A 26,086-nucleotide genomic window follows, 5' to 3' on the forward strand; every position below is an offset into this window, starting at 1 on the left:
TATGAACAGAATACAGACCTGTGGTTCTTGCAAAACCTACTTATAGTGAGGTTAAGTTCAGTCAAACACAATTTTTTTTTGCCATTGATCCTCCATGATGAATAATTTTTATTTGATTAAACATTATTTTCTCAAATTGGTTGCTTTTCTTGAAAAAAAAAAAAAAAACCAACACATTTACACATTTTCAATCCATTAAGCCATGTGTAAATCTTGGCCCTCTGGAAAAATCTAGCTCATTGCCCAGTTTTTTTGTAAATAAAGATTTATTGCAACACAGCCACACTGATTTATGTATTGCCTATGGCCACTTCTATGCTATCATGGCAGAAATGAGTAGCTGCCAGAAAGACCATGGTCCTCAAAACTGAAAATATTTACTATCTAGCCCTTTAGGAAGATGCTTCCTGGCCATGGAGAGTGGCTCATGCCTGCAATCCCAGCACTTTGGGAAGCCAAGGCTGGATGATCGCTGGAGCCCAGGAGTTCAAGACCAGGGCAACATGGGAGATCCTGTGTGTACCAACAACAATTTACAAATTATCTGCATGGTGGCACACCCATGTGGTCCCAGCTACTCAAAAGTCTGAGGTGGGAGGATCACTTGAGCCCAGGAGGTAGAGGCTGCAGTGAACCATGATCATGGCACTGGACTCCAGCCTTTCCAGCCTGGGGAACAAAGGAGAATCCGTCTTAAAAAAAAAAAAAAAAAAAAAAAAGGCAGCAGCAGTTTACCAACCTTTAAGCTAGGACACCAGTACTTTATTGTTAATTTCTTTCTTGCAATTTTCCCCTTGGGTTTCTGTGTTCTTTCGGTTTCTTATTTGGCAGGGACAAATCTTTGCTTTTAATTTTAGTAAATGAAACAAACCTAGTAAGACACCTTCAAGTTGAAAATAGTCTGCTAGAACTTTAAAATCACGCACAAGGGCCATATGGGCGGCTTTGTGTTGCGCCTGAGAACCAACGCAGGTGTCTACTGAGAGCCAAATGGATGGTGCCGGCTGGGGAGGTGAGCGGGGAGCTCGGAGGAGCCCAGGTGTTTGGCGGCAGCTGAGGTGGAGTGTGGCGTTTCTGAGAGGAGCATCAGACCAACTGTGAGTTCTTATTACTTCATTAATGTAAGCTTCAGTGCCGATTTAACTTCTATAACCACACAGCTTTAATAAGTGAACGTGTCATCAGAACTTGGTTCTTTATATATAATCTGTATTGTTTTCTACTCTGGTAAACATTTAAGAAGCGCATTTCCTTTTCCTTCGTCCGGCTAGACTCAACAGCAGTCGGTTCCTACTTGGGGCTTATGGGCACAAAGATAAATCAGGCACTGCTCTTGACCTCAGAGGGATTACACTGAAAACGAGACCGAGCATTGTTAAAGAGTCTAGGGGAAGCACAGTGGCTCACGCCTGTAATCCCAGCACTTTGGGCAGCTGAGGCGGTGGATCATGAGGTCAAGAGGTTGAGACCATCCTGGCCAACGTGGTGAAACCGTGTCTCTACTAAAAACACAAAAATTAGCTGAGCGTGGTGGCCCACACCTGTAGTCCCAGCTACTGAGGAGGCTGAGGCAGGAGAATCGCTCGAACCCAGGAGGTGGAGGTTGCAGCGAGCTGAGATCACTCCACTGCACTCCAGCCTGGCAATAGGGCAAGACTCCATGTAAAAAAAAAAAAAAAAAAAAAAAAAAAAAATTAGCCGGGTGTGGTGGCACACACCTGTAATCCCAGCTACTCCAGAGGCTGAGGTAGGAGAACCACTTGAACCCGGGAGGTGGAGGTTGCAGTGAGCCGAGATCAGCCACTGCTCTCTATCCTGGCAACAGAGGAGACCTTCGTTTAAAAAAAAGAGAATCCAGTGACTGATAGAATTAAACAGAAGGAACATAGAGGGATGCTTAATTCAAACTGAAAGTTAAACAAAGACTCTCAGGTGGCAAAGAGCCAAGACTTAGAAGATAAATCAAAGTGTCAACAAAATGAAAGAAGGTTGAAAAGGCTTTTTCCACCAGAGAAAGTCTCGGCAAAGGCATGGAGTGATGCAATAGCATGGAGCTTACAGGGAAATGATCAGCACGTTGGTGAGAATAGAGGTAGGAGTATTTGGGGCTGTGGCTGGAGAGCTAGTAAGGAGCAGAGTCATACTGGACTTTGTCTTAAAAGGCACTTTGACTTGAAGGTGATGCGGAGTTATATAGGCAGATATGCCTTTTACACTGATCCTTCAAAGGGAGGAAATACTGGAGGACATGAGTTCAATCCAGAGGCTATTGCAATAGTCCTAGCTGAGAGATAGAGGAAGACAACAGTGGGGAGAGAGAAGGGGAATATTTAGGGGGAAAATGAGAAATGTAGCCACCGCTCTTTAATTGCAGACTTAGACAATTCACTGTCATTTATGTTTAATGTTTCTCATTCTGAAACATATTTTCATTAGCATCTATTACCTACAAAACAGGAAATAAACAAGTTGTCTTTTAGCATAGTACAATATAAAATTCCAAAGAAAGGAATGGTTTTCAAAAAAATTGCACCCTGGTACTCAATTTGTAGGATGTGGGAGCAGGAACAGCTACAGTCCTTAGGCTAGCACCAAGTCCTATTCTAATTAGGGTTTTCACCTTTACTTGTGCCATCAAAGATTGTTTTCAGCTCTCTGTTCTCACTTCCAGATATCTACTTTTTCTTTAATAAATTAGCACCTAAGGCTTATTAATTCCACAAGCAGATGGTCTTGACACATATAAGTCTCACTATGAAAACGTTTGGATTTTTAATCAGGATGTTCTTTGCCCACATGGATTTTTCCCCAGCCTGCATGAATAGCTTGAGGTCTGAGGCATTTCAGTGAGGCTCAGGTGGTCGGGCTGTTGGCATACGTGACCTTCACCCTCCAGTCTCCCCAGCATTCCCCCAGGCTGCATGCAGTGAATTCCAAATGCCAAGGAAAGAAATTGGGCTAAAATCCCTATTGGAACACATGTCTTGGAAAAGCATGTTTGTTCTGATCCCATGGCCCTGGAAGCTCTAGGAGGAAAGTGACTCTCTACCCTGCCATAGTGGGAGATGGCAAGAGGTGGGAGCCAATACCATGACTTTACCTTACATCAACCTGCTGATGATGGTGTTTACTATTAAGTGAATTTCAAACTCTCTGACTTGCTATAACAAGGCTAGTGAGAACAGAAGAGACCACTCAGAATAAGACACTTCTGAAATGCCTCTTACATAGCAATTTATACATAACAATTTAGACACTTTGGCAGTAAAAACATACAGGTCACACTAGCCTGATGGTTAGGCACATGTGTCTCCTAGTTGCTTCCAATCACATTCTCATCGGACACCCAGCTTCCTCCTGTGTTACCGCAGGCCTTGAGGACCTCTGCCAAATACTGTTAAGTCTAATCTGTATATAAGGTGCTGTGTCAGTGCTGACAGGTTTAAGAAACATATTTTCTCAGGTCAGATACTGTCCTAGACACTGCAGATAAAGAGACGTATTTCACACAAGCTCCATCTTCCTGGATTTCACAGTCTAGAGGGGAGGCCTCCCAACTGTTAATGGTATATCCTGCAAATGCAGTAGCTCCAACATGGAGATGAGGCCCAGAATGAGAATCCAAAGGCAGGATCAACCTAGTCTGCTTTTCAAGGCTTCATCGAAGAAGTAATGATGGTTATGGGTTCCCAAAGAATGACTATGAGTTCCACAAGCGAAGAAGGGAGGAAGAAGTTCCCAATCCACCAAGCAGGCTGCATGGGCTATGTTGTGTTGCTCCTGAAACACATATACCAAGGGCCAGATAATGGTATCAGCTCAGGGAAGTGTAGCAAGGAGCTCGGCAGAGCCCAGGTGATTGATGGCTAATGAGGAGGGAGGAGTCTCTGAAGTGGGCACCGCACCAAGCACTGAAGAGCTGGCCACATTTGTGGTGGGGGAGCTCCCTGCTTCTGTTCCTGCCTCCTAGGCAGAGGCAATTTCCACACTGCTAACTGTCTAGGCTCTGGTTTGAAAGAGATCAGACAGGGAGATCCAAGCCTCCCCAAAGGGACAGTTTTTTGGGAGCAGGGCTTTTCTGTCACCTCTTCCTTCAGTGGCTGATTTTTCAATTTTGATAATCATAAGACTCCCGGAGCAGCAGTTTTTCATTGTGTCCTGGGGACCAGCAGCATGAGCATCACCTGGGAACTTGTTAGAACTGCAGATTTTTCAGACCCCACCCTGATCTGTTCAATCAGAGACTCTAAGAATGGAGCCCACTCCTCTGTCTTAATGAGCCCTCCAGGTGCCTCTGATTCTGACCCAAGATGTTCATTAAAAATACAGTTTCGTGGCCAGGCACAGTGGCTCATGTCTGTAATCCCAACACTTTGGAAGGCTGAGGCCTGTGTATCTCTTGAGCCCAGGAGTTTGAGACCAGCCTGGACAGCATGGCAAAACCCCATCTCTACAAAAAATACAAAAATTAGCTGGGCATGGCGGTATGCACCTGTAGTCCCAGCTACTCGGGAGGCTGAGGCAGGAGGATTGCTTGAGCCCAGGAGGTAGAGGTTGCAGTGAGCTAAGATCATGTCACTATACTCTAGCCTGACTGACAGAGCAAGACTTTGTCTCAAAACAGAAACAAAAACAAAAACAAAAACAAACAAACAAAAAAACAAAACAGGTTTGGGATTCTGAATCACTCAAGTCACCAAACATTATGCCAATTATTGCACCTCCCTGGGCCTTGCCCACTCAGCCACACTCCTAAGCAGGCCTCAGCTTTCCCTGACATTCCTCCCCACATTTCTGGGGTCACCTGAGCCTGGTGTTCAACTCCACACTATGCCATTTCCTATCAACTTCTCTGAATCTTAGTGACTGCAACTATAAAATGTGGGCAGTAATACGGATTACTATAAGACAGTGCAGGCTTGTCAAGATCCAAGATGCTTCTATGCCTATTACCCCAGGTCCAACCCTCTGCTAGTTACAGTGGATAATTATAGGTTAATTTGGAAAACAAACCTGGAAATACATGATGGTCAATGTGTCCCCACTGATGAATCAAAACTAACTAAACCAACTCCAGAAAGCATCTAGAGTGTCCCATGCGGGTTTCCTGGGCACTGTTACCTCCTTTCTCGGCCTTCAGCTTCTTGACCCAGGGACGTGTAGAGTCAGCACTGTTTGAGTTCCTCCCTATTGCCCATCTCTGCCCAGGACATTCTTGTACTTGGCTCCACCTACAGCCCATCACCCATCACAAAGGCCTCCAATCTGGAGGCAGATTCATATGAATATGTTAGGGAAAAGAATTTCTGCATATATTGGGATATCTGATGGATGGCCTTGTAGAAACCTTTCCAAACTTGAGAAACTAGGATTGACCTCCCATTACTTGACCATCAAGTTGCTTTGACGTCTTTGGCAGCAAACATCTCTTCAGAAAGTTCATTCTTGATTCAGTGGTCCCTTTCATGATTGAATTATGCTCAATGCCTTTCTTAGCATATTTCCAGAATATTAAGGCTTCCTTCAAGAATATAATCTTTGAGCAAAATCCTGTCCTCTCTTTTAATACAGAGTGATAGCATAGCTCTTCATGCTTTTAAATTGTTTTTAAATAACACTTCCTGGATCAGGCCTCTGAAGCTGAAATAATTTCTCTCTCTCTCATTCTCTCTCATACATAAACACTCTACCTAGAAAAAGGTCATTCTAGAATGTAGGGGGTGAGGAAAGCACCAGAAATTTGTGCCTCTCACTTGCTATAGAAAAGATAGTCTTGAATCCAAGTTCATGATTCACACCAGGCAAATGCTTTCTTCCTCAGATTGTAGCTGAGTGCTACCATTGGCAGCTTAAACAGCCAAAAAGGCTCTGCCAGAAGTAAATGCAGCTGGACGTTAGCCTTAAAAGCTGTCTCTTGTGAAAGAAAAGGTTGAGGCAAGTCAGGCAAATTGCAAAGATCAGCAGGTGAGGAGGTGCTATCCTGTACAGTATGGAGAGAAAAAACATGGCAAAATGCTTAGATGAATCAAATTCTTTGCCGTGGGCGAGGAGATTTTGATGAAGCATCCACACTTTTAAGAGACAAAAGACTGGTGTGTCTGGGTGTATTGCCTCACAGGTAAACTGAGTGTTCCGTAAATTCTGAACACTTCTTAGCCAAGAACCAGCATCCCTGTTCTTCTTTTCACCGAGGCATGTGTGTGTGAGTTCATCAGAGGATGCCACAGCGACTAGTCAAAACACAGAATCCTCCAGGGTCTCAATTCCAAGCTTCTCTATATAACTGATGACTTCAGTTTCTGTCTCAGTGGACCCAGCTTTCTGCAAAACAAATCATCTTTCCTTAGATGTCCTTTAGAGAACTTTTGGGTTCTTTGAAATCTTTAGAATTGGCTTTAAGTCTATTATTGTTTAAATAAAAATAGTAAATGTTCATTGAAGATGTGGAAAATCAAGTAAGAAGAAGAAGAAAATGCCTCCCCATACACCTCTCTCCCAAACACATAGCCCGCTGCTTCTCCTAAGGCTTTTTCTCTAGGCATAAAGTTTTCTTTACACTTACTTGAAGTCATATGGATACACATCTTTATACATTGATTTCTTTCTCTCTAATGTCACTGGTCGTAAATTGCATTGTTAAATGTGCTTCAGCCACAAAGCTTTTGATAGCTCCATCATATTCCATCCATAGTTTACTACAGTATGCCCCTGTCTTTGGACAGTTCTGACCCATTTTGGCCATAATGAATAATACTGATAATAATTGGAAAATTGGTAACAAAAAATAAAATTGCCTGTAGGAGATCCTATTCCTTTACCTCATTTACTCATCCAACATATTTTTTTACTACCTGCTCCACACTCACCACAGTGCTGTGTCTTGGGAATTCACTGATGGACGCAGCAGGCATGGCTCCTGCCTTATCCATTTTACTTTTAATAGTTTATAGACAACCTAATTGGGGGAAGAACCCTTTCTGGTTGCCACTGTAGAAACAAAGAACAGCTGGAAGCCAGTCTTATAAATTGAAAGCTCAGGCTAGGCACTGTGGCTCATGCCTGTAATCCCAGCACTTTTGGAGGCTGAAGCAGGCACATAGCTTGAGCGGAGGAGTTGGAGACCAGCCTGGTGAGACCTTGTCTCTACAAAAAATATACAAATAAGTAAATTATTAGAAAGCTCAGGATTTGATTTTTTAGAATAAGCTATTTTTTTTCTGCTAAAGGCCAATTCATTTTCTTCCTTCACAGTATTATTATTATTATTATTATTATTTGACAAGTTCTGGCTCCATCATCCAGGCTGCAGTGTAGTGGCACAATCCTAGCTCACTGCAACCTCTGCCTCCTGGGCTCAAGCCATCTTCCCACCTCAGCCTCCGAAGTAGCTGGGACTACAGGTGTGCACCATCACACCTAACTAATTTTTGTATTTTTTGTAGAGATGGGGTTTTGCCATGTTGGCCAGGCTGGTTTTGAACTCATGAGCTCAAGTGATCTACCTATCTTGGCCTCCTAAAGTGCTGGGATTACAGGCATGAGCCACCATGCCCAGCCCTTCACTATAGTTTGAATGTTACAAAATAATTTCTAACTGAGGTCTGAACAAGCAAAAACTTGCTTTTGGGATGGCAGAGCTCCACTAAGTCCCAGGACTTCGGGCACCCACCCCAAGCTCAAAGGTGCACATTACCTTGTAAAGGAAAGGGTTTCCTTTCCCACTAGCCAAACATTTCCCAGTGGCCACTGCCTATAGCACTAGTGTACCCTCTTGTCATCCTTGTATCACAGCTCCTGAGAATGGGTTAGATGGCTTTTGTCCTTGGAGGTAGAGGCTGTGCAAGCTCTCATCCTCTCTCAGGTGGAGAATTTAGGCCATGGCACCTACAGCACCAGGCAGTACTTCATTTCCTCAGTTCTATATGTTCTTTCTTTTTAATCTCAGTCTCTAACTGCTTTGTTTTTATGTGAAACTCTCCAATGTGAGAAGAGAATAAGTTGTCCTGAGAAGCCAGGCGATGTTGAGTGCTGCCATTCATCCTCGAATTATTCTGAAACCAGCTTGTCTGCCTCAAGTTGTTATTTTACACACATGACTTGATTTTAATTAACAACAAATAACAACCTCATTCAATAAGCTCTTAAACCAGTTTATTTCTCCAACTTCAGGATATTAAAGGAAATCTTTCAGGGCTCTGTAGGGAAATTAGATACCACCATTAAGAGGCTGGGACAAATAACTTCAGTTGGCTGCTTAAACTAGATGTGGGCTGGGTGCTATGAATCACACCTGTAATCCCAGCACTTTGGGAGGCTGGATTGCTGGAGGTCAGGAGTTCAAGACTAGACTGGCATAACCCTGTCTCTACTAAAAATACAAAATTTAGCCAAGCGTGATGGCAGGCACCTGTAATCCCAGCTACTTGGGGGGCTGAGGCAGGAGAATCACTTAAACCGGCGAGGCAGAGGTTGCAGTAAGTGGAAATCACTCAACTGCACTCTAGCTTGGGTGACAAAGGGAGACTCCATCTCAAACAAACAAAACCAGATGTGGTTTCTCATGGGTGAGTGTGCTAGACCAAGGAGGGACTGCCAGCATACATCCAGAACCAGCACCAGTTCCACCTTGGGGCCCACTCTTCCTCCGAAAGAACTCAGTGAAGGAGAGTAGATGGGCCGTTCCCCTGATAAAGGAGAACACAAGGATCCAGCCACCGGCAGGGTGATTCTTTTGCCAGCCTCCATTCTCTACTGCAATCGGCTAGTAATTTTAACTGTCTATAAATCCTTCCAACAACCAAACTGCAAACGCTAAGGAAAGGTCGCCACTTGTTGAAATTAATCATTTTGGTGAGTTTTTCCATCAACCTTTTCTTTTCCCTACAACCAGTCATCAGGTGGTTCATCCAATCATGAGTTACTTTATTTGAGAGAAACCTAAATTTGTTAAGAAAATTGTTTGATCTAAATCAGGGGTTGGCAAAGTACAGCTGTGAGCCAAATCTGGCTTGTTGCCTGTTTTCATAAATGAAGTTTTCCTGGAGCACAGCCACACTCATTCATTAGCACATTTTCTGTGGCTACATTTACACTACAGTGGCACAGTTAAAGAGAGAGAAACCATTTGTCCCTCAAATATGCACTATCTGGCTCTTTATAGAAAAAGTTTGCTGAGCCCTGATCTAGATAACCATTTACCTTAAGGATAAATTTGGCAAAGCAAAGTAATTATTCACTGAAAAATCACAAACCATTGCTGAGAGAAGTTAAAGAAAACCTAAAGAAGTGGAGTGATATGCTACATTTATAGATAAGAAGGATTAATATTAAGATATCACTTCTCCCCAAATTAACTTATGGCTCAACACAATCTCACCCCAAATCTCAGCTACCTTTTCTTATAGAACATGATCAGCTAAATCTAAGATTTATATGAAAATGTAGAGGATATAGAATAACCAAAATAATTTTTTAAAAAATCATTTTTGGAGGCCTTATACAAACTGGACTCACGGTTTACAATAGAGCTACAGTAATAAGGACAGTATTGTATTGGCATAAAGATACACAAAAAGGTCACAAAAACCAAACAGGTAGTCCAGAAATAGAGCCACCTATATTTGGCAACTAATTCCAACAGAAACGCCAAGACAATTCACTGGGGAAAGGACTTACTGATGCTGGAACAATTGGATAGCCACAGGTAAGTGACCATTGGGCTGAACCTAAGTGCTCTCAATGGTGAATAGGCCTGAGAAAATACATATTGGGTAAAATAATTTGCCTTTTCTATAGTATTTTTAATACTAAAGAGCTCTCAATTCCCTCTGAAAATTCTCTATTAACTAAGGTACTCAGGTGGAAACGTGGAGTCTTAAAACATTAGAGCTAAGCAGAACATTGTACAATCTCATCTGTGTCCCTTATACCAGAAAGAAATTCAGCACCCATAGGGTTGAAGAGATTGTCCAAAGTCAGTTAAAGAATGGCTGATATGAAATTAAAATTCAAGTCTGACTGGCAAGAACACTTATAAGAGACTAGGACTTTTCTAATATGTCAAAACAGTAATGAACATGCATAATAAAACTATCAGCCAAGGCATACTTCTGTAGTTCCAGCTACTTGGGAGGCTGAGGTGGGAGGATCACTTAGACCTAGTTGTTTGAGACCAGCCTGGGCAACACAGCAAGACCCCATCTCTTAAAAAATACAAACAACCAAATCAGCCAAAGAACAGAATGACTGAAGCAATAGAAATACTCTTGGCCTTCTGGGTAAAAACCCTCCCCTATAATATAGAAAACCAAAAACCCAGTGACAGCTCCCAGGGGACTCAACCCTGGACATATGTGGCATATCATAAGAACTTTCCACATTACCTCATAGTTAGGGGTTACACAGAAATCTTTGATATTACTTTTTGGTGCTGGAATTGGTGGAAACAACTTGGTCCATAAATGACATCTGAAAACAGGGCGAAAGAAAGAATTAGATGAGCATGAGTATACCTTTTGTCTCTAAATGTCTACTCTAAACATTGACCTGGTTAATTCTAGAATCTGCTGTTTTGTAAATTCAAAATCTTTATTGACCAAGACTTCCAAAATAATAGGCGAAGACTTTGGGGGGTACCGCAAGGCTCTGCTGTGGCTTCTGAGTCATCCAGGGAAGAACAAATGGAAACTGCTTTGTGTCAGTGGGTGTTACCAGGCGTAATCTCTGAAAATGAACTGTATACTTCAAATGTGTCATGCTGTGTCGTTTCCTACAATGCTGGTTGAAGCATTCCTTCCTCAAGTGTGCTTGCTCACAGAGTTTACTTACTTTGTTGTTGTTGTTGTTATTGAGACCATGTCTTGCTCTGTCACCCAGGCTGGAGTGCAGTCGTGCCATTGCAGCTCATTGCAACCTCCACTTTGTGGGCTCAAGCAATTTTTGCCTCAGTCTACAGAGTAGCTGGGAGTACAGGCACATGCCACTGCACTTGGCTAATTTTTGTATTTTTTTGTAGATCCAGGGTTTCACCATTTGCCCAGGCTGGTCTCGAACCCTTGACCTCAAGTGATCCTCCAGCCTTGGCCTCCCAAAGTGCTGAGATTATAGGTGTGCTCAGCCAAATTTACTTTCTTTTCATCTCCTTTGGGCTGCCTTCCCCAACCTATAGATGCCATCTGAAGATAATATTTATAATAATAAAGCTGTTTAATATAAAAGTCATTTTCTAAATTATGAACGGGCCAAGACAAAACATGTTCTTAAGCCCCCTAAAATGTCCTTTGCCTTACTGAAAGCTAAAATGTGTAAGGGGTACTTACAGGCCATTTGTGGGCTCCAGGATAGTACACCAGGTCCACATGCTATTTGTAGAATCTGTGTTTGACCTATGCGCCATCAGCCACTTAGGGGCCTGGTGACCTGATAGTTGAGGATGATGATGTGCAGGCATTGTGGTGATTTTAGCCTTTCTGAGCTGTGAAAAGCCTATGCTGGCAGCCAAGGACTGAGTGGAAGGCTAAGAAGGAATCAAAAGAGCCCGCATGTAGAAACTTTCACAGAAATTAACAAGCTGTCTACAGCTTCAAGTAGGAGTGAGTGATAGCCAAGGGCTGTGTTGTGCTCTGTCTGGCTTCTGTAATTCACCTCTGGATGTTTCCTACTTTTGATTTGGCCTAAGCTCATCTTGAACAGGTCATCCAGGCACAAAAATGCCATGAATTCCACCTGGTAACAAGAACCCTCTGCCTACCGGACACTTAGTAAGCGTGTAAAAATGCAGTACTCAGACCCCATTGCAAGCTCCCAAATATAAAGAATACCTACATTCTACAGATGAGCGAGAGAATTAACAAGATCAAGCAGATGGTTGCCATAAGCACAAAGAGAAACCATTTTGTCAAGGGCTTCTGTTCATCATTTCCTGGTGGAAAACAAAAAAGAAAGAAAGAAAACAAAGTCCAAGTTAGAAGCAGTAGCAGGTAAAAGAAATGATGAGGCTTGGGGCATCAGACAGCTTGAGTTTTAGTTGCCCGTGCTGGGTGGTGCTGGGCAGGGAGCTTAACTTCCCTGAGCCTAAGATTTCTTATCTGTAAAAGACAGGTAATAACAACCTCACAAAGCTGATATAGGATGAAATGAAATGATGGCAGTGAGACCAGTTTTATTGTGAGACCAGTTTTATTCTTAAAAAATGATTTATTCAGTCTCTCAGCAAATATTTATGGAGTTCATTCCATGTACTGTGCCACTTGGATCCTGGAGCGTATCTGTTTTTGGTACGTAGTAAGGTTTTTAGATGGAATATCCACAAAACATAAGCTTACTGAGTAACCCAACTGAATCACAATCAAAATATTTTACAAAGTTGGAAATTAAACTTTTGGAGGAAGTATGCGATAATACTTGTAGTGAACAATAAAGGCATCAGACTCTAAGTGCTTTTCAATCTTAAGTATCTTTAAAGTACCTCTTACCATTGTTCCCATTTCACAGATAGGAAAGAGGAAAACTGCCATTAAGTCAGTGCAGAAAGTCAATATTTTGCATGCCAATTATTCTGTTTAAATTTGCTTTGAATCTACATTCAAGAGACAAATTCTTTTAGGAACTTCTATGATAGCTTTGGGGTATGTAATTTTTTTTTTTAAGTACAAGAAATGCATCCAAGACAAACTCCAACTAGGTACAGTGGCTCATGTCTGTAAATCTCAGCACTTTGGGAGGCCACGGGGAGTGGATCATTTGAGGCCAGGAGTTCGAGACCAGGCTGGCCAACATGGTGAAACACAGTCTCTACTAAAAATACAAAAATTAGCCAATTGTGGGGGCAGACAGCTGTAATCCCAGCTAAGTGGGAGGCTGAGGCAAAAAATTGCTTGAACCCTGGTAGCGGAGGTTGCAGTGAGCCAAGATTGTAACACTGTACTCCAGTCTGAGGACAGAACAAGACTCTGTCCCCTGCCCCTCACCAAAAAAAGAAAAACTCAAGGCCATTTACCAAATAGTGTTTAGAGAGGTTATGCACTTGCTAACCTGCTTGACTGAATAATGTAAATCCTGCATGATCTCCCTGAATACGAGTTTCCTTTCTGTGGGAGAGACTGCTTATTCATTGATTCCTTTATTCTTCCATTTAACAGATATTCATTGGGCACCCATTATATTTTGGCACTGTACAAATTACTGGGATTCAGTTGTCAAAAGATCATACACGGGTGCTCCTGTCATGGAGTCCATTAGAAAGAATCACACTCGGCAAATAGCAACACTAACAGTGATTTAATGACCAGTGTGCTAAGTACTGTGGTGAGGTTTCAACCACACCGCACCAGGAGAAAAGATTACCATCCCCAGTTTACTATGAGTTGCTTCCTCTAGAAAATGAGAAATACATAAGTGGAATTTTCAAGTCCTTGTTAATAGGCTAAGACTTCAAAAATCTTTAAAATGCTTAAAACCCAAATCATTCAAGTAACAAGAGGGAGAGATGCCTTGGGATATAATGCTAGTGATTCCAGCCTTGCCTTGTTCTCTTGCTTTTTTGGCTTTTGAGGACCCCTACCCAAGCTTTATCTTCTACCTCCTGAAAGTTTTAATCTCCTTCTTCACCTCCCCCGTTTTGCTTTCAAATTGTCATAGAATCTTTCATCTTGAATAAGCCATGACCCTGCTCTGCTATCTCTCTCCACTGTCATTACATACCTTCTTACTTTATTTCCCAGTCTAAATTCTTGAATAAGGGCTGGGTGTGGTGGCTCACGCCTGTAATCCCAGCACTTTGGGAGGTTGAGACAGGTGGATCACCTGAGGTTGGAAGTTCAAGACCATCCTGGCCCACATGGCAAAATCCTCTCTCTACTAAAAATACAAAAATTAGCCTGGCGTGCTGGCTCATGCTTGTAGTCCCAGCTATCTGGGAGGCTGAGGCAGGAGAATTGCTTGAACCTGGGAGAGAGAGGTTGCAATGAGCCTAGATCTTGCCACTGCACTCCAGCCTGGGCAACAAGAGTGAGACTCTGTCTCAAAATTTAAAAAATTCTTTAAGGGATTCAGATGCTTCATTTCCCATCTCTAACACTGCTTTTTTAATCATGGTGACTTCCTCCTCGTCAAATTCAAAATATTCTGGGTTTCTTTTTCCAGCTTTATTTTTACTGACCTCCTTCCTGAATTTCAGACTGTGGATAGTTGAGCCGACCCTGAAATTGAGTCCTCAGCTTTATTGCCCAAATCTTCCTCTTCTTCAGTGGCACTTCTCCCCTTTTTCATTTCTATTGGCCCTCTCCACTCATCCTTTGACCCTTTGGTATTTTCCACTGTGGTCTGTTCTTTGAACTTTGAAAAGTTTGTTTATACAGCCTTATCTTTTAATTTCATGAAATTTTCTCCCAGGTTTTTATCCCTGGTCCTGCCTGACACTCAGCTCCAGGCCTATGTCTTAAACTGTCCACAGGTGAAACCGGAAACCTGCTCGGATGTTTCTCAAGGCTGACAACATTCAAAACCAAACAAATGCATGGTCTTCTTCATATCAAAACTCCTTCTCTCACTCACTGCCCCATTTCAGTTTCCATTCTTCTGAGCCCCCAAACCTGAAGCCTTGAAGTCACTTTGACTCTTTCCATCCTTTACAGCCCTCATCCCTTCTCCTCATTCCCTCAGTTCACATTGTTACTGCATACCCAGTGGTTAGTACTGGACAGGCATGCTTTGCCCAGTGCTTTCATCCCTGCCTAGTCGGGAAACCTAGGTGCTAGTCTCAGCTTGCTGTGAAGGTGGTCATTCTGGGCCTTGGTTTCCTCATCTAAAAACAAGGCGGTTGAAATATATAATCCTTCAGATCCTTCCCCAGCTGGTACCTTTTCTAGCACCACTCACTCAGTCCAGGGTAAGGTCACTTCATGTACACCTATCTTTAACAAAACTGGTTTTAGAAAAGTGGTACCTTTGTGGGTGGGGTGTGGTGGCTCATGCCTGTAATCCCAGCACTTTGAGAGGCCAATGGGCAGATTACTTGAGGTCAGGAGTTTGAGACCATCCTGGCCAACATGGTGAAAGCCTGTCTTTACTGAAAATATAAAAATTAGCCAGGGGCGGTGGCACACACCTGTAATCCCAGCTACTAGGGAGGTTGAGGCAGAAGAATCACTTGAACCTGGGAGCCAGAGGCTGCAGTGAGCCAAGATTGTGCCACTGCACCCCAGCCTGGGCGACAGAGCGAGACTCCATCTCAAAAAAAGAAAAGAAGTACCTGTTTTGCTGCAGGAAGTTTAAAATTTGTAATAAAGTATAAAAAAGAAAAAAGAAAAATCAGGAGTCATTGGAAGTAAGTAGGAGCTTATTTTCTATACATATTTTTCACTTTTTCTGGGTGCTTCTAGGTGCCCAGATACTATGTAAAGTGCTTCACGTATATTCTCAATTTAATTCTCACAATGATGCTTTGAGATAAACACTATTATTCTTACTGTACAGATGGAGGAACTGAAAAAGGACACTATTATTCTTACTGTACAGAAAAGGACAGAATAAGTCAGCCCAGGCCACAAAGCTGGGAAGTGAGGGAGCCCAACCTGTCCTTGCTCTTAACCTTGGTGTAGGAATCCCATTCCTCTCCCTCCCTCTGCAAAACTGAGGGCACACTGAATACACAGGAGCTTCCCTTCACTTATTCTAAGCTTTGCTTTGTCATTGAGAACTCTCCTGAGCATCATCTTCATAGCTCTCTGTGCATCATTCTGGGAAGCCCTGTTCTATTGTTTGTATCCCTGCTGTCTGATAAGACTAAGCATGCAGGCTGCGTCTCTAATTAAAGGTGGCTACTTCGCAAAACTAATGTTCCTCCTGACATTCCCCAAACTCTAGGTGGGACTGAAGCACTTTGTTAAAAACCTATGACTATACTATTTATTTATATGAGATAGGGTCTTGCTCTGCCACCCAGACTGGAGTGCAGTGGTATGATCATAGCTCCCTGCAGATTCTAACTCCTGGGTTCAAGCAATCCTCTCATCTCAGCCACCCAAGTAGCTGGGACCACAGGCATGCATTACCATGCTTGGCTAGTTTTTTTGATCTTTCATAGAGACAGGGCCTCAGTATGTTGCCCATGCTGGCCTCAAACTCCTAGACTCAGGCAATCCTCCCACTTGGGCTTCCCAAAGTGCTGGGATTACAAGCGTGACCAATTGCGCCCAGCCCTGTGGCTATAGTATTTTTTTTCAAGTTTTATTTTGAAATATACTTATGTCTATTGTTTTACAAAAAGGCATTAACCACATTTTGTTAAATGATGGAAAACAGAACCTCAAAGTGGCAAAACTTTTATTTTCCTAAATCCTACAGATATTCGGTGGTCCTATGATTAATATTCAGTCCTCTGGATTGGAACTGAATGCCCTGTTAGACTTTGTTTTTTTACTGTATTCTCTCTTAGGTAATATAAAGAGTAGCTGGGACAAACTAATACCAGCAAATCAAATACTGTCTTACTTTATTTCCCAGTCTGATTTCCTGAATAAGGAATTTAGCCTGCTTCATCATCCCGTCTCTGAAACTATTCCATGCTCTTAAACATTATGTAAATATTCCTATAACCACATTCAGAAACTGTGGGTTCATATACACAGGACACAAATTCAGCAAGTGGTACATCAGCAGGAAAAATTTATCCTGCTTACAACTAGTTAAACCAACAGAAAAAGTACAGGTTCGGGAAAAAAAAGGAGCAGTGTTGTAAATAATTATCAGGGTCACACTCTCAGTCACATTTGTGTCTCAAATTGTGCAATACCCCCAGCCTGATGTGGTAAGTCCTGATAAAAGTACCGTTTTCTTCTGACCATGATTACAAAAATCTTTTCAGTTAAACCACTGTCGAGTTATTCACTACAGACCTCACTTTGACAAGCGAAGATCCTCACTGAATTAGCAAAAGTGTAGAGGCAACAGATTTTATTTCATTAAATGAAAAATAGTTATTGATGCACACAAGGTACTATATGAGAAGTAAAGTCATGGTCACTGCTGGGAGGGTGTTGGCACATTAGTCATCTCTCCTGGCCCGGCTTCTCCAGTTGCCCCAAATGCATTAGGACTACTCCCCTATAGGCAGTTGAAAACCCCTGAGAACCCAACAAGGTCAGCTTTTCCTTGAAGAAAACACAAATTGGCAGGGAAATTTTGCACAAGAAAAGCTTTTTACATACTCATTGCTAAGTGGAAATTACTTGTGGATTATCTACTGTTCTGCTATTTATTTATGCAAAAACTGTCAGCAAATTAGTGAATTAAAATAAGCATCTACTCTGGTTTTGCTCAGAGTAGAACAAGTAGGGCGAATCCTCCTGAAAGTATACATTCTTTGGGTCAAAATGATTAAGAATTTCGATACTATAGAAGTTGGGAGATCCCACAATATAGCCTTAATTTGAATTCTGGGATCTCCAACCTTGGAGATTAAAAAAAAAGTATTTCCAGGTAATTTGAATCTTTTCTGTGACTCAAGGAGAATACTTTTCTTGCCATTTAAAAGGAAGTCACAGATGTTTCTTTTCAAGAAATCAATGAGCACTGCCATTTGGTTATGCAAAGATGAGTTTCAGAAAGAAGTCACACAGCCTGTCCTGGTAAGGAGGAGAAGCCCTCCAAACCCCCTATTTGATTTCTGGGTGATTTTTAGGCATTGTCAACTTACAGCATTTGGGAAATTCAGTTGTCTGGATTCTGCGGACTTCAGTTTCCATCATTTTTGACATCTCAACCATTTGACCTTGCATATAAGCCAATAGTCTGCTATTCTTCTATGACCCTAGAATGTATATTGAATGGAACATGGGGTGCAGCTGGGCTGGGACAGTGGCTACACAGAGGGCAGAAGGACTACAGGTATTGGACCCAAACTAGTCCCAGCTCTGCCTCTGGGAGCTTTGTCAAGCCACTTCCCCTTCAGAACTGCAGCCCCTCTTGCTCTAGAAGTCTATATCTATGAGGTTTAGACTATTAGCTCTTAGGAGGTAAATTTGATTTGGAAGCCTGTACCACCTTAAATTGTCCATGTAACTATGAACTTTGAATGCTTACATATTGATTTTGAATCTGATTTCAGACTCAACAATAGGTTTCCCGGGAAAAGAGCTAATTAGTAAATTGATGGGATGCTTCCAATAGAGCAGGCCTGCTGTGTTTTTAGAACCGGCAGGTGCTGGGAGAAGTTCAAATGGCACCAACAGGGTTGGATAATTGAGAGGATGTCAATATGGTAGTCTATGATACAGGGTTTAACTAGCTTCCTGTGACTTGCCTGAGGTTGGAGGGGAGACCGTGGCATCATTTATGAATGAGCACCCAAACCAGATCACAGGCTCCCTGTGCAAGCAAGTCAGGAGCAAAGCTTTTAAGTGAATGAGCTTTCGAGACAGCTGTCAAATGGACTGTGAGCAGTACCTGGTTTAGAGAAATAAAAAGAGATCAGCAAAATGCAGCCTCAGTGAACAAAATATAGAGTAGTGAAGGACCCAGAGCAAAAACACACATGACTTGCACTATGTTCATCTGGTGGAACTGGGCTTGAAGCAACCCAATAGAGAGAGGAAATGGAGACTGTGTATTTTTGTGCATGTGTGTATTTTGTGTGCATGTGTGTGCATTCAGGATTAACTGGATGGCTCACTGCAATACTGCTTGTCTACATGATCCCCCAGTAGGACTAGACTTGATGAAGTTGAGTGGGGAATTCCTTATAGCACCTTTCTTCTCTGCAGGCTTTCCCACAAAGCACCAAGGGCTATGTACCTTCTGGGGCCCCTAAGCAACCCAGAACTTTCTTCCCTGTAAGGGGATGCTGGGCCTGTCTTATCAGCCTGCTGAAGCAGATGAAAGCTGGCTGCAGAGGATGTAGTCATCACACAGAAGTAAGCAACAAGGGATAAAGAGGTTTAGTCCTAGGCCCAGTGCGGTGGCTCAGACTGTAATCCCAGCACTTTGGCAGCCCAAGGTGGGCGGATCACTTGAGGTCAGGAGTTCAAGATCAGCCTGGCCAACATGATTAAATCCTGCCTCTTCTAAAGATACAGAATTAGCCAGGCATGGTGGCATGTCTCCGGCTCCAGCTACTCTGATGGCTGAGGCAGGAGAATCTCTTGAACCCCCATGGGAGGTGGTGGTTAAAGTGAGCCGAGATCATTGTGTCACTGGCTCCAGCCTGGGCAACAGAGCAAGACTCCGTCTCAAAAAAAAAAAAAAAAAAAAAAAAAGGTTTAGCTCTGGTTCTGTCACTTGCTACCAAGATGACTTTGAGCAGGGTAGCCTCTCCAGTGCCTATGTCCTGCATTATAAAACAAGGATAAGAATTTAATGGATTAATACATGTGAAGTGCTTAGCACAGTATGGATACATATTAATATTAATAAATATCAATAAATATTACTTATTGTAACTATGATTAGGATGAGATGCATTGTGTCAACAAATTCATCAAGATAATTTCCCTTTCATCAAAGCAAGGCCAAAATTGAAGTGCTATCAGAATTCTCAAAATGCAGAGTGATAAACTCAGGTCAGGAGAAATAAACACACACCAAATATTTCAGACACTGAGGAAGAGAAAAGGGTATGGGTGTTCCTATCCTTCAAGGACTTAGGCTTCATAATGTTCATTAAGATGAACACTATGAAGATCTTGGACAGGAACATTTAGACAAGAACAGCCTGAAGATGTTAACTTCATTCCCAATAACTTGTCCAGATAGAGGTTGATGGGGTCAAGAGCTGGCAGAGCTTCCTGCTTTCACAGCCTCCAGTCCCTCTGCCTGAGTGTAGCCCATTCTCCTACCTCAGATTCCCTGGCTGGAGTAATAACCCCTGGGGCAATGGAGCATCTCAAAAAGAACTCAGATGTGGAGCCAATCCTCTGGCTGGGTTTCAGACCCAGGAGTCACACCTTCTATCTATGTGGCTTCCGGCAGTTCCTTTCCTATTTTCTCACCTGTGTGATTAGGAAATCATGTGTGTCAGGATACACAAGATAATGTTGGTGAATGTGTCCTGCACAGGAACTGGCCCTCTGACAGAGTCCCTCCCTCCCCCAAGCTGCCATCCTGCCACAAGGCAGAATTTATGCCTAGAAGGGCAGTGTAGGCACCAATAGAGGTGGCCGTGCCTGAAAGTGCTGTGGGAACTCCTTGCTTCTGGAGTTTGGAGATGAACACTGAAAGCTCTCTGTTAGTCCTCCTTCAGGCCAATGGGATGACCACTGGGGTGAGGCAGTCCCGCCCCTCTCCTGGGAGCAAATTGTGGGGCTGCCACATGGGGTCTGACCAGCCTGGACCAAAGGAAGCAGTGTGACCATGCCATCCGTCTACACAGGAAAACCAGAACCACAATAAGCAGTGTTAGTCTTAGGTTAGCCTAAGTGAGTCTTTCATGTTGTTAGTGGGTCAGCTCTTGTTATTTTTAAGCAATTTTTGCTACTGTGTAGACCCAGAGGCTCCCATCTCTAACCTCGCAAGAGTTTTGCAAGACTATTTTGGAAGGCCTAGGGAAAGCTCAGGTGGACCTTTACACAACACTTCCCTGTCATCTTTCTCCTTGTTTCACCACAGTGTGAGAATTTAAAAAGAAAGAGCTGCTGGGGGAGAGGGTAGGGATCAGGGGCGACAAAGAGAAGAGAACAGAACTCCGAGTGGGAGTCAGAGTCCAAAGAATCAGGTTGGAGCTGTGGGACGTTGGCACAATGCAGGCAAACTGGAAAATGAAGATGCATTTGATGGTCCCAAAGGTGACTCTAGGTGCACGACAAAGTTACCAGGTCACCACCCACATCAGCCCTTGAATGTCAAGTCAAAGGAAGAAGTCACAGGAGTTTCCCTGGAGTGGCCTTGCTTCCAGCCCATATTACCACAGGCCACCTTGATCCCCTGCCTCAACCCATTTTCATTAAGTCCTAAGAGATTCTAGGGTGTGTCACATGACTCTGAGACACGCCTCCCCCCCACCCCACCCCTCACCCCCACCGCCTGCCCGCCAGCTCAAACTCTGACCGGATTTGAGCTACTGGGGGTGGGGTGCAGCGGGGGCAGGATTTCCTACGAACAATACATCTCCATGTTTAAGGAGCTGCTGGGGGCAGCAGACAGGTCACCCTTGTCTGCTGTGACCTCATGACTGAGCAATCTGAAAACTGCACTGAGTCTTGTTTGCTCCTCTGGGTATAGGTACGATACGTCTCAAGACTAAAGAAAGCTTTTTAAAAAGTACATTTTTAATGGTACTCTGTAGCATTATTGCATAGAACCTGGCCATCAAATTTTACCTTCAGTGAAGTCAAAGCAAAACCCATCATTTCTTTGAAGGGCAATTGCAGTGACTGTGGTCTGTCACAGAAGAAGCAGGTCTCAGAACCACTGATCCTGACCAAAGGCACAGTCGGAAATAAGCGCAGGGTAGACCCACATAATACTCTCTTCTACGGGCAAGGACATGACCGTGGGAAATTTTATTTTCATCATTCCTTGTTTCACGCTTGGCATTTGAACTTCATGGATGGAGGGAAGACGAGATGATGATGTACTGCAGAAAACGCACAGCTTCATGAAGAGCAGTCAGGAAGCAAAAGGTTTCGGTAAACAGGAGACAGCAAAGATAACACAGGAACAGAAGATTCCGGAAGTTAAGAAAGTTTAAAAAGGAGAAAAACATGTGAAAATTGGGAAGTTAGCTCTTAAGATAAGACACAGAAGCCAGCTGATCTAGGGTAGTTGATAACGAGTACTGATAAAATGAAACTGCTACTTCCATTACAAAAAATTCCAGCCCAGCTCAGTGGCATGTGCCTATAGTCCCAGCTACCCGGGAAGCTAAGACAGGAGGATCGCTTCAGCCCAGGAGTTCGAGACCTGACAGGGCAACATAGTGAGACCGCCTCATCTCTTAAAAAAATTCTGAATCAAATTGTAGAATGCATTTAGTTATTTGAGAAATCTTCCAAAGGAGAAGTCACTATATCAAAAAGACACCTAATATGCATGTTTATTACAGCACAATTCACAATTGTAAAGATACAGAATCAACCTAAGTACACACCAACCAATGAATGGATAAAGAAAATGCAGTAAATATACACCATGAAATACTACTCAGCTGTACAAAAAGAATGCAATAATGTCTTTTGCAGCAACTTGGATGGAATTGGAAGCCATTATCCTAAGGAAAATAACTCAGGAACCAAAAACCAAATATCACATATTCTCACTTACAAATGGGAGCTAAGCTATGGGTACACAAAGGCATACAGAGTGGTGTAATGAACACTGGAAACTCAGAAGGAGAGAGGGTAGGAGGAGCATGAGGGATGAAAAATTACCTACTGAGTATGATGTAAACTATTCAGCTGATGGGTACCATAAAAGCCCAGACTTAACCACTATACAATTCATCCATGTAACCAAAAACCAACTGTTGAAATAAAACAATTGTTTTTAATTTTAAAGATTCAATACTCTGGAAATTCTAGGACAGGAGAGCCAATCAGGCACCGTTCAGAGCAAGCAAAGAGCACTCACTTGCTTACTATGCCCCCTACCTACTGTCCCCTGTGCCCCTTGGAAGGCCAGGGACATTACCAACAGAGCCGGACAGCACCCCCTGCCTCTCCCAGCTCCCCTTATCTCATCAATCAAAACTTACCCTGTGTCTCATTTTTGTAATGAAAGAACCTTGGGCTATAGTGGGTTAATTAGTGAACAAAATCTATTCTAATTCACTAATTGGTTCATATATCACCTATTTGAGAAAATTATATGTTAATAGTCATTTCTTGGCTGTTTGACAACTGCTGAGCCATTTAGTATCTCAGGACCTCCATTTTCTTAAGTTAAAATAATGGTGGGGGGGATTAATATCTAAGAAAGGGGTGATATTTGAGTTGAACATTGGAGTAAAATGAAGTGGGAGGGCTGCAGCCTGTCATTTTTAAGATAAGGTAAAAGACGAGAAAGCGTGTTTAAAGGAAATGAATGTAGCAGCAAAATCACCTGATAAACTCCTAGCTGAACGTAATTATTGCTCCATCCTCAAGGGATAAAAAAGAGCCACGCAAAATGTCCCAGAGGGGCTTGAACTTCCTATTATGTTTATTAATCATCTTGATGAAAATGGAAAGTCTACCTTGATTAAATTCACTAATGATCCTAAACTGAGCAGGGGAGTAAATTCCAGAAAGGATGAATTTATAAGGTGAGTAGTAATATTAATCAGCTCATCTTCATGAAAAGGGTGGCAGTAAATGAAATGGTATTTGATATAGATAATGGCAACGAAGTACACCTAGGGGGGAAATTATAATGAGCCCATATTCAAACTAGGAAGGTGTTATTTAGGAAATAATAATGGTAAGAGAGCTCTAAAGTGGAGAGTGAATAATAAACTAAAAACAAGCTTAAAATAAGCACTCGTTATGGATCACAATTTCACTCTCAGCACTTTTGCAGTGTGGTGGTGCAGAGGAGGTAAATGTGAATGGCAGAATTGGAAGCAGGTTTGTGGTGCAGTGCTTATATTTTACAGGTGAGGGCGCTGAGGCCCATATGGGCTAGGTGTCGACTGACTAGGACAGGGTGGCAAAACCCTGGCACACTGGTCACCACCCTGTCTCCTGCAGTGGTGGCAGGAGATCATGATTCCTTCTGATAGTCTAAATTTAGCCTCAGAATTCTTCTCAACACTGCACTCTAAGCTGTCTCTGATTACTTTGCTCACAAAATGTTATCTTTTGCCATTTCTAGCTTACATCATAGAGCTAGACATTGGCAGAGCCATGGCTAAAACCCAGATGTCCTGAATATCTAGTGCTTCTTTTTCACCCTATACATTCTAAATTATCTACAGTCAACATTGACTATAACTTCAAAAGTCAAAGGCTCAGAAAGCATAACTGGCTTCCTATCCAGGATTCTGACCTTGGTGTCCATCATCTTAGTTTAGGGTTCCTTAGACAGCATTTAAAAATCTCCGGAATTGTATATATGGAAGTGTTGGAAAGACAGAAATAGCAGTAGTTTTGAGCCAGTGAGTTTTGTGCCTGTGGGGAGTAACATAAAGCGTGTTTAAAAAGAAGTCTATTAAAGTCAAGTAACAAAAATTAAACTTCCACCTTAGGCACTTGACAAAATTAATGACCTTGTTAAAAATTTCCTGAGACTGATTAATGTTTCTCATATTTGTTTCCTTCTTGGGGAACAGAGTGAATTTTCTCTGTGCAAATGGAGCTATGTTGAGGGAAATTCTGTGTGTGCTGGGTCAATTTAGTTAGGTGGGGGCAGGAGGAAGGGAGGATAGAATTATGAAGCAGGTGAATTTGGCCTATTCTCAGTTCCTTTTAGTGTCCTTTCAGTTCTCTCTTCCCAGGAAGGCTCATGCTGCTCCTGTAAGTCTCTCTTGAGTGATGTGAGGGCTACCCCTCTAAGGCTGCGCTGGTAACAGCGTGACCAGCCACATGGCAGACTCAGAACAGTTCTCCATTTATCAGGACTTTTCTCATCTTTCCCAGTCTTCCATGGAAATCCACCTGCTCTGTGTCAGATCTGAGTCATTTCCACATGGGCTAGTGGGTCACTGCCCAAGACTTTCCTGAAAACACACCCCCTAGCTTAAGTGAATTAACTAAATAATAGAAGATTTTAGCATGTGCCTGAAATAAATCTCTCCTATGTATACTCTTCCAGTGGTTATTGAATACCCCATAGGATTTGTGAGAGATGACATCCACATGTTTGACCAGCCATAATCACAAAGATTGGCTACTAAGATCTCGTAAATAAGACTTTAATCTACCCAGCACTTTGAAGCTTGCAGAATCCTGTCACACCATCCCAGAGTGCCCAGAGATCTAGTGCTAGAGCCAGTTAATCTGGGGTTAGAGCCCCATCTCTGCCACTTGTTGTTGGCCACACACAGTTAAGCCAGTCACCTAACCTTTCCAAACCTATTTCCTCCTCTGCAAAGTAAGTTTGTTGATAGGACTAAGAAAATGTATTTAGCATAGTGCTTGGCGAAAACAACGAAAACCCAATACATGTAATCTGCTATCCCTGCTCTTGTTTTTGTTTCAGATACCCTGTGGAGCAGGGAAGGTGGGTGTTATCTCCTTTATCTTGAAAACCCAAGCAAACAGAGAGAAATGATTTGTCTGGGGCTACACAGTCAATCCTTGTCAAGGCTGAATGTTAAACCTGGGCTTTCTATGTAAGGCTCCAGTCTTCTGCCCATCATCCCCTGCTCTTGTAGACCTAGTGGAACAGTTTATGGCATGTGTCTGCCTCCCCAGGCTGCGTGGTTTGACATACGCCTGGGACACACTAGCTGCTTTTTTAACTATTTCCTTCTCTCGGACAATGCCTATGTTGACTTGCTTGTAACAGCCAGGTAATAGCAAACACAGGGTATGAATTTTCTGTCTTCAAGGTGCAAGTCCACATGTCCTGGGTATGGAATTGACATCTGTGACAGGGTGAGACTGGAAATGTGTCCCTTCATCCATAGCTGCCATTGGCTATATTATTACCCTGCATGGAGCTCACTGACAGAGAAGATGCCCATCTTAACTTGCCAAGAAAACTAGTCCATTTGATCCTAACATAAACAGTTGCAGAGCAAACACACTAGCCTGGGTGATGCCTGAACACTTTGATCCTCTATGTCTGGTAGGCTGAAAGCTCAGGGACAGATCCAGATTTCGTGGGCTCCTATAGATTATTCAATTTTGGAAACTTCTTTTAAATAAATAAAAGTATAAAGTCAAATTTAGGTATGAGAAAATTACAGAGATTGAGAACAGACTAGTAGTTACCAGGGTTCAGGGACAGAAGATGGGAGAGAGTGATAGTTATATTTATAAAAGGGTAACAGGTGATGATGAAACTGCTCTGTATCTTGACTGTGATGATGAGTACATGAACTTAAACATGTGCTAAGATTTCATAGAACCACCAAAACACATATACAAATGAGGATATATGGCTGGGCACACTGGCTCATGCCTGTAATCCCAGCACTTTGGGAAGCCGAGGCCTGTGGAACAGCTGAGGTCAG

The 26,086-nt window shown here is 42.7% G+C and overlaps 1 protein-coding gene across 6 annotated transcripts in view; it reads right to left on the minus strand.

The window, feature by feature from the left end:
- Positions 1-2,384: 2,384 nt before the first annotated feature.
- Positions 2,385-26,086, minus strand: part of IL5RA (interleukin 5 receptor subunit alpha) — a 43,662-nt gene continuing 19,960 nt past the window's right edge. For 2 of the 6 annotated variants that reach the window (XM_017507293.2, XM_037730966.1), the window contains exons 10-11: positions 11,824-11,920; positions 8,448-10,467 (exon numbers count right to left, since the gene is read on the minus strand). In XM_017507293.2, coding sequence (XP_017362782.1) covers positions 10,158-10,467; positions 11,824-11,920 — 407 coding nt within the window. In that variant the 3' untranslated portion in view covers positions 8,448-10,157. Of the gene's footprint in view, positions 6,322-8,447; positions 10,468-11,823; positions 11,921-16,066; positions 21,586-26,086 lie in introns of those variants that run through there. The other 4 variants (XM_017507294.2, XR_005196675.1, XM_017507295.2 and 1 more) reach the window with 4 other exon arrangements.

This window comes from Cebus imitator, unplaced genomic scaffold (assembly GCF_001604975.1).
Source record: "Cebus imitator isolate Cc_AM_T3 unplaced genomic scaffold, Cebus_imitator-1.0 Scaffold371, whole genome shotgun sequence".
NCBI lineage: Eukaryota > Metazoa > Chordata > Mammalia > Primates > Cebidae > Cebus > Cebus imitator.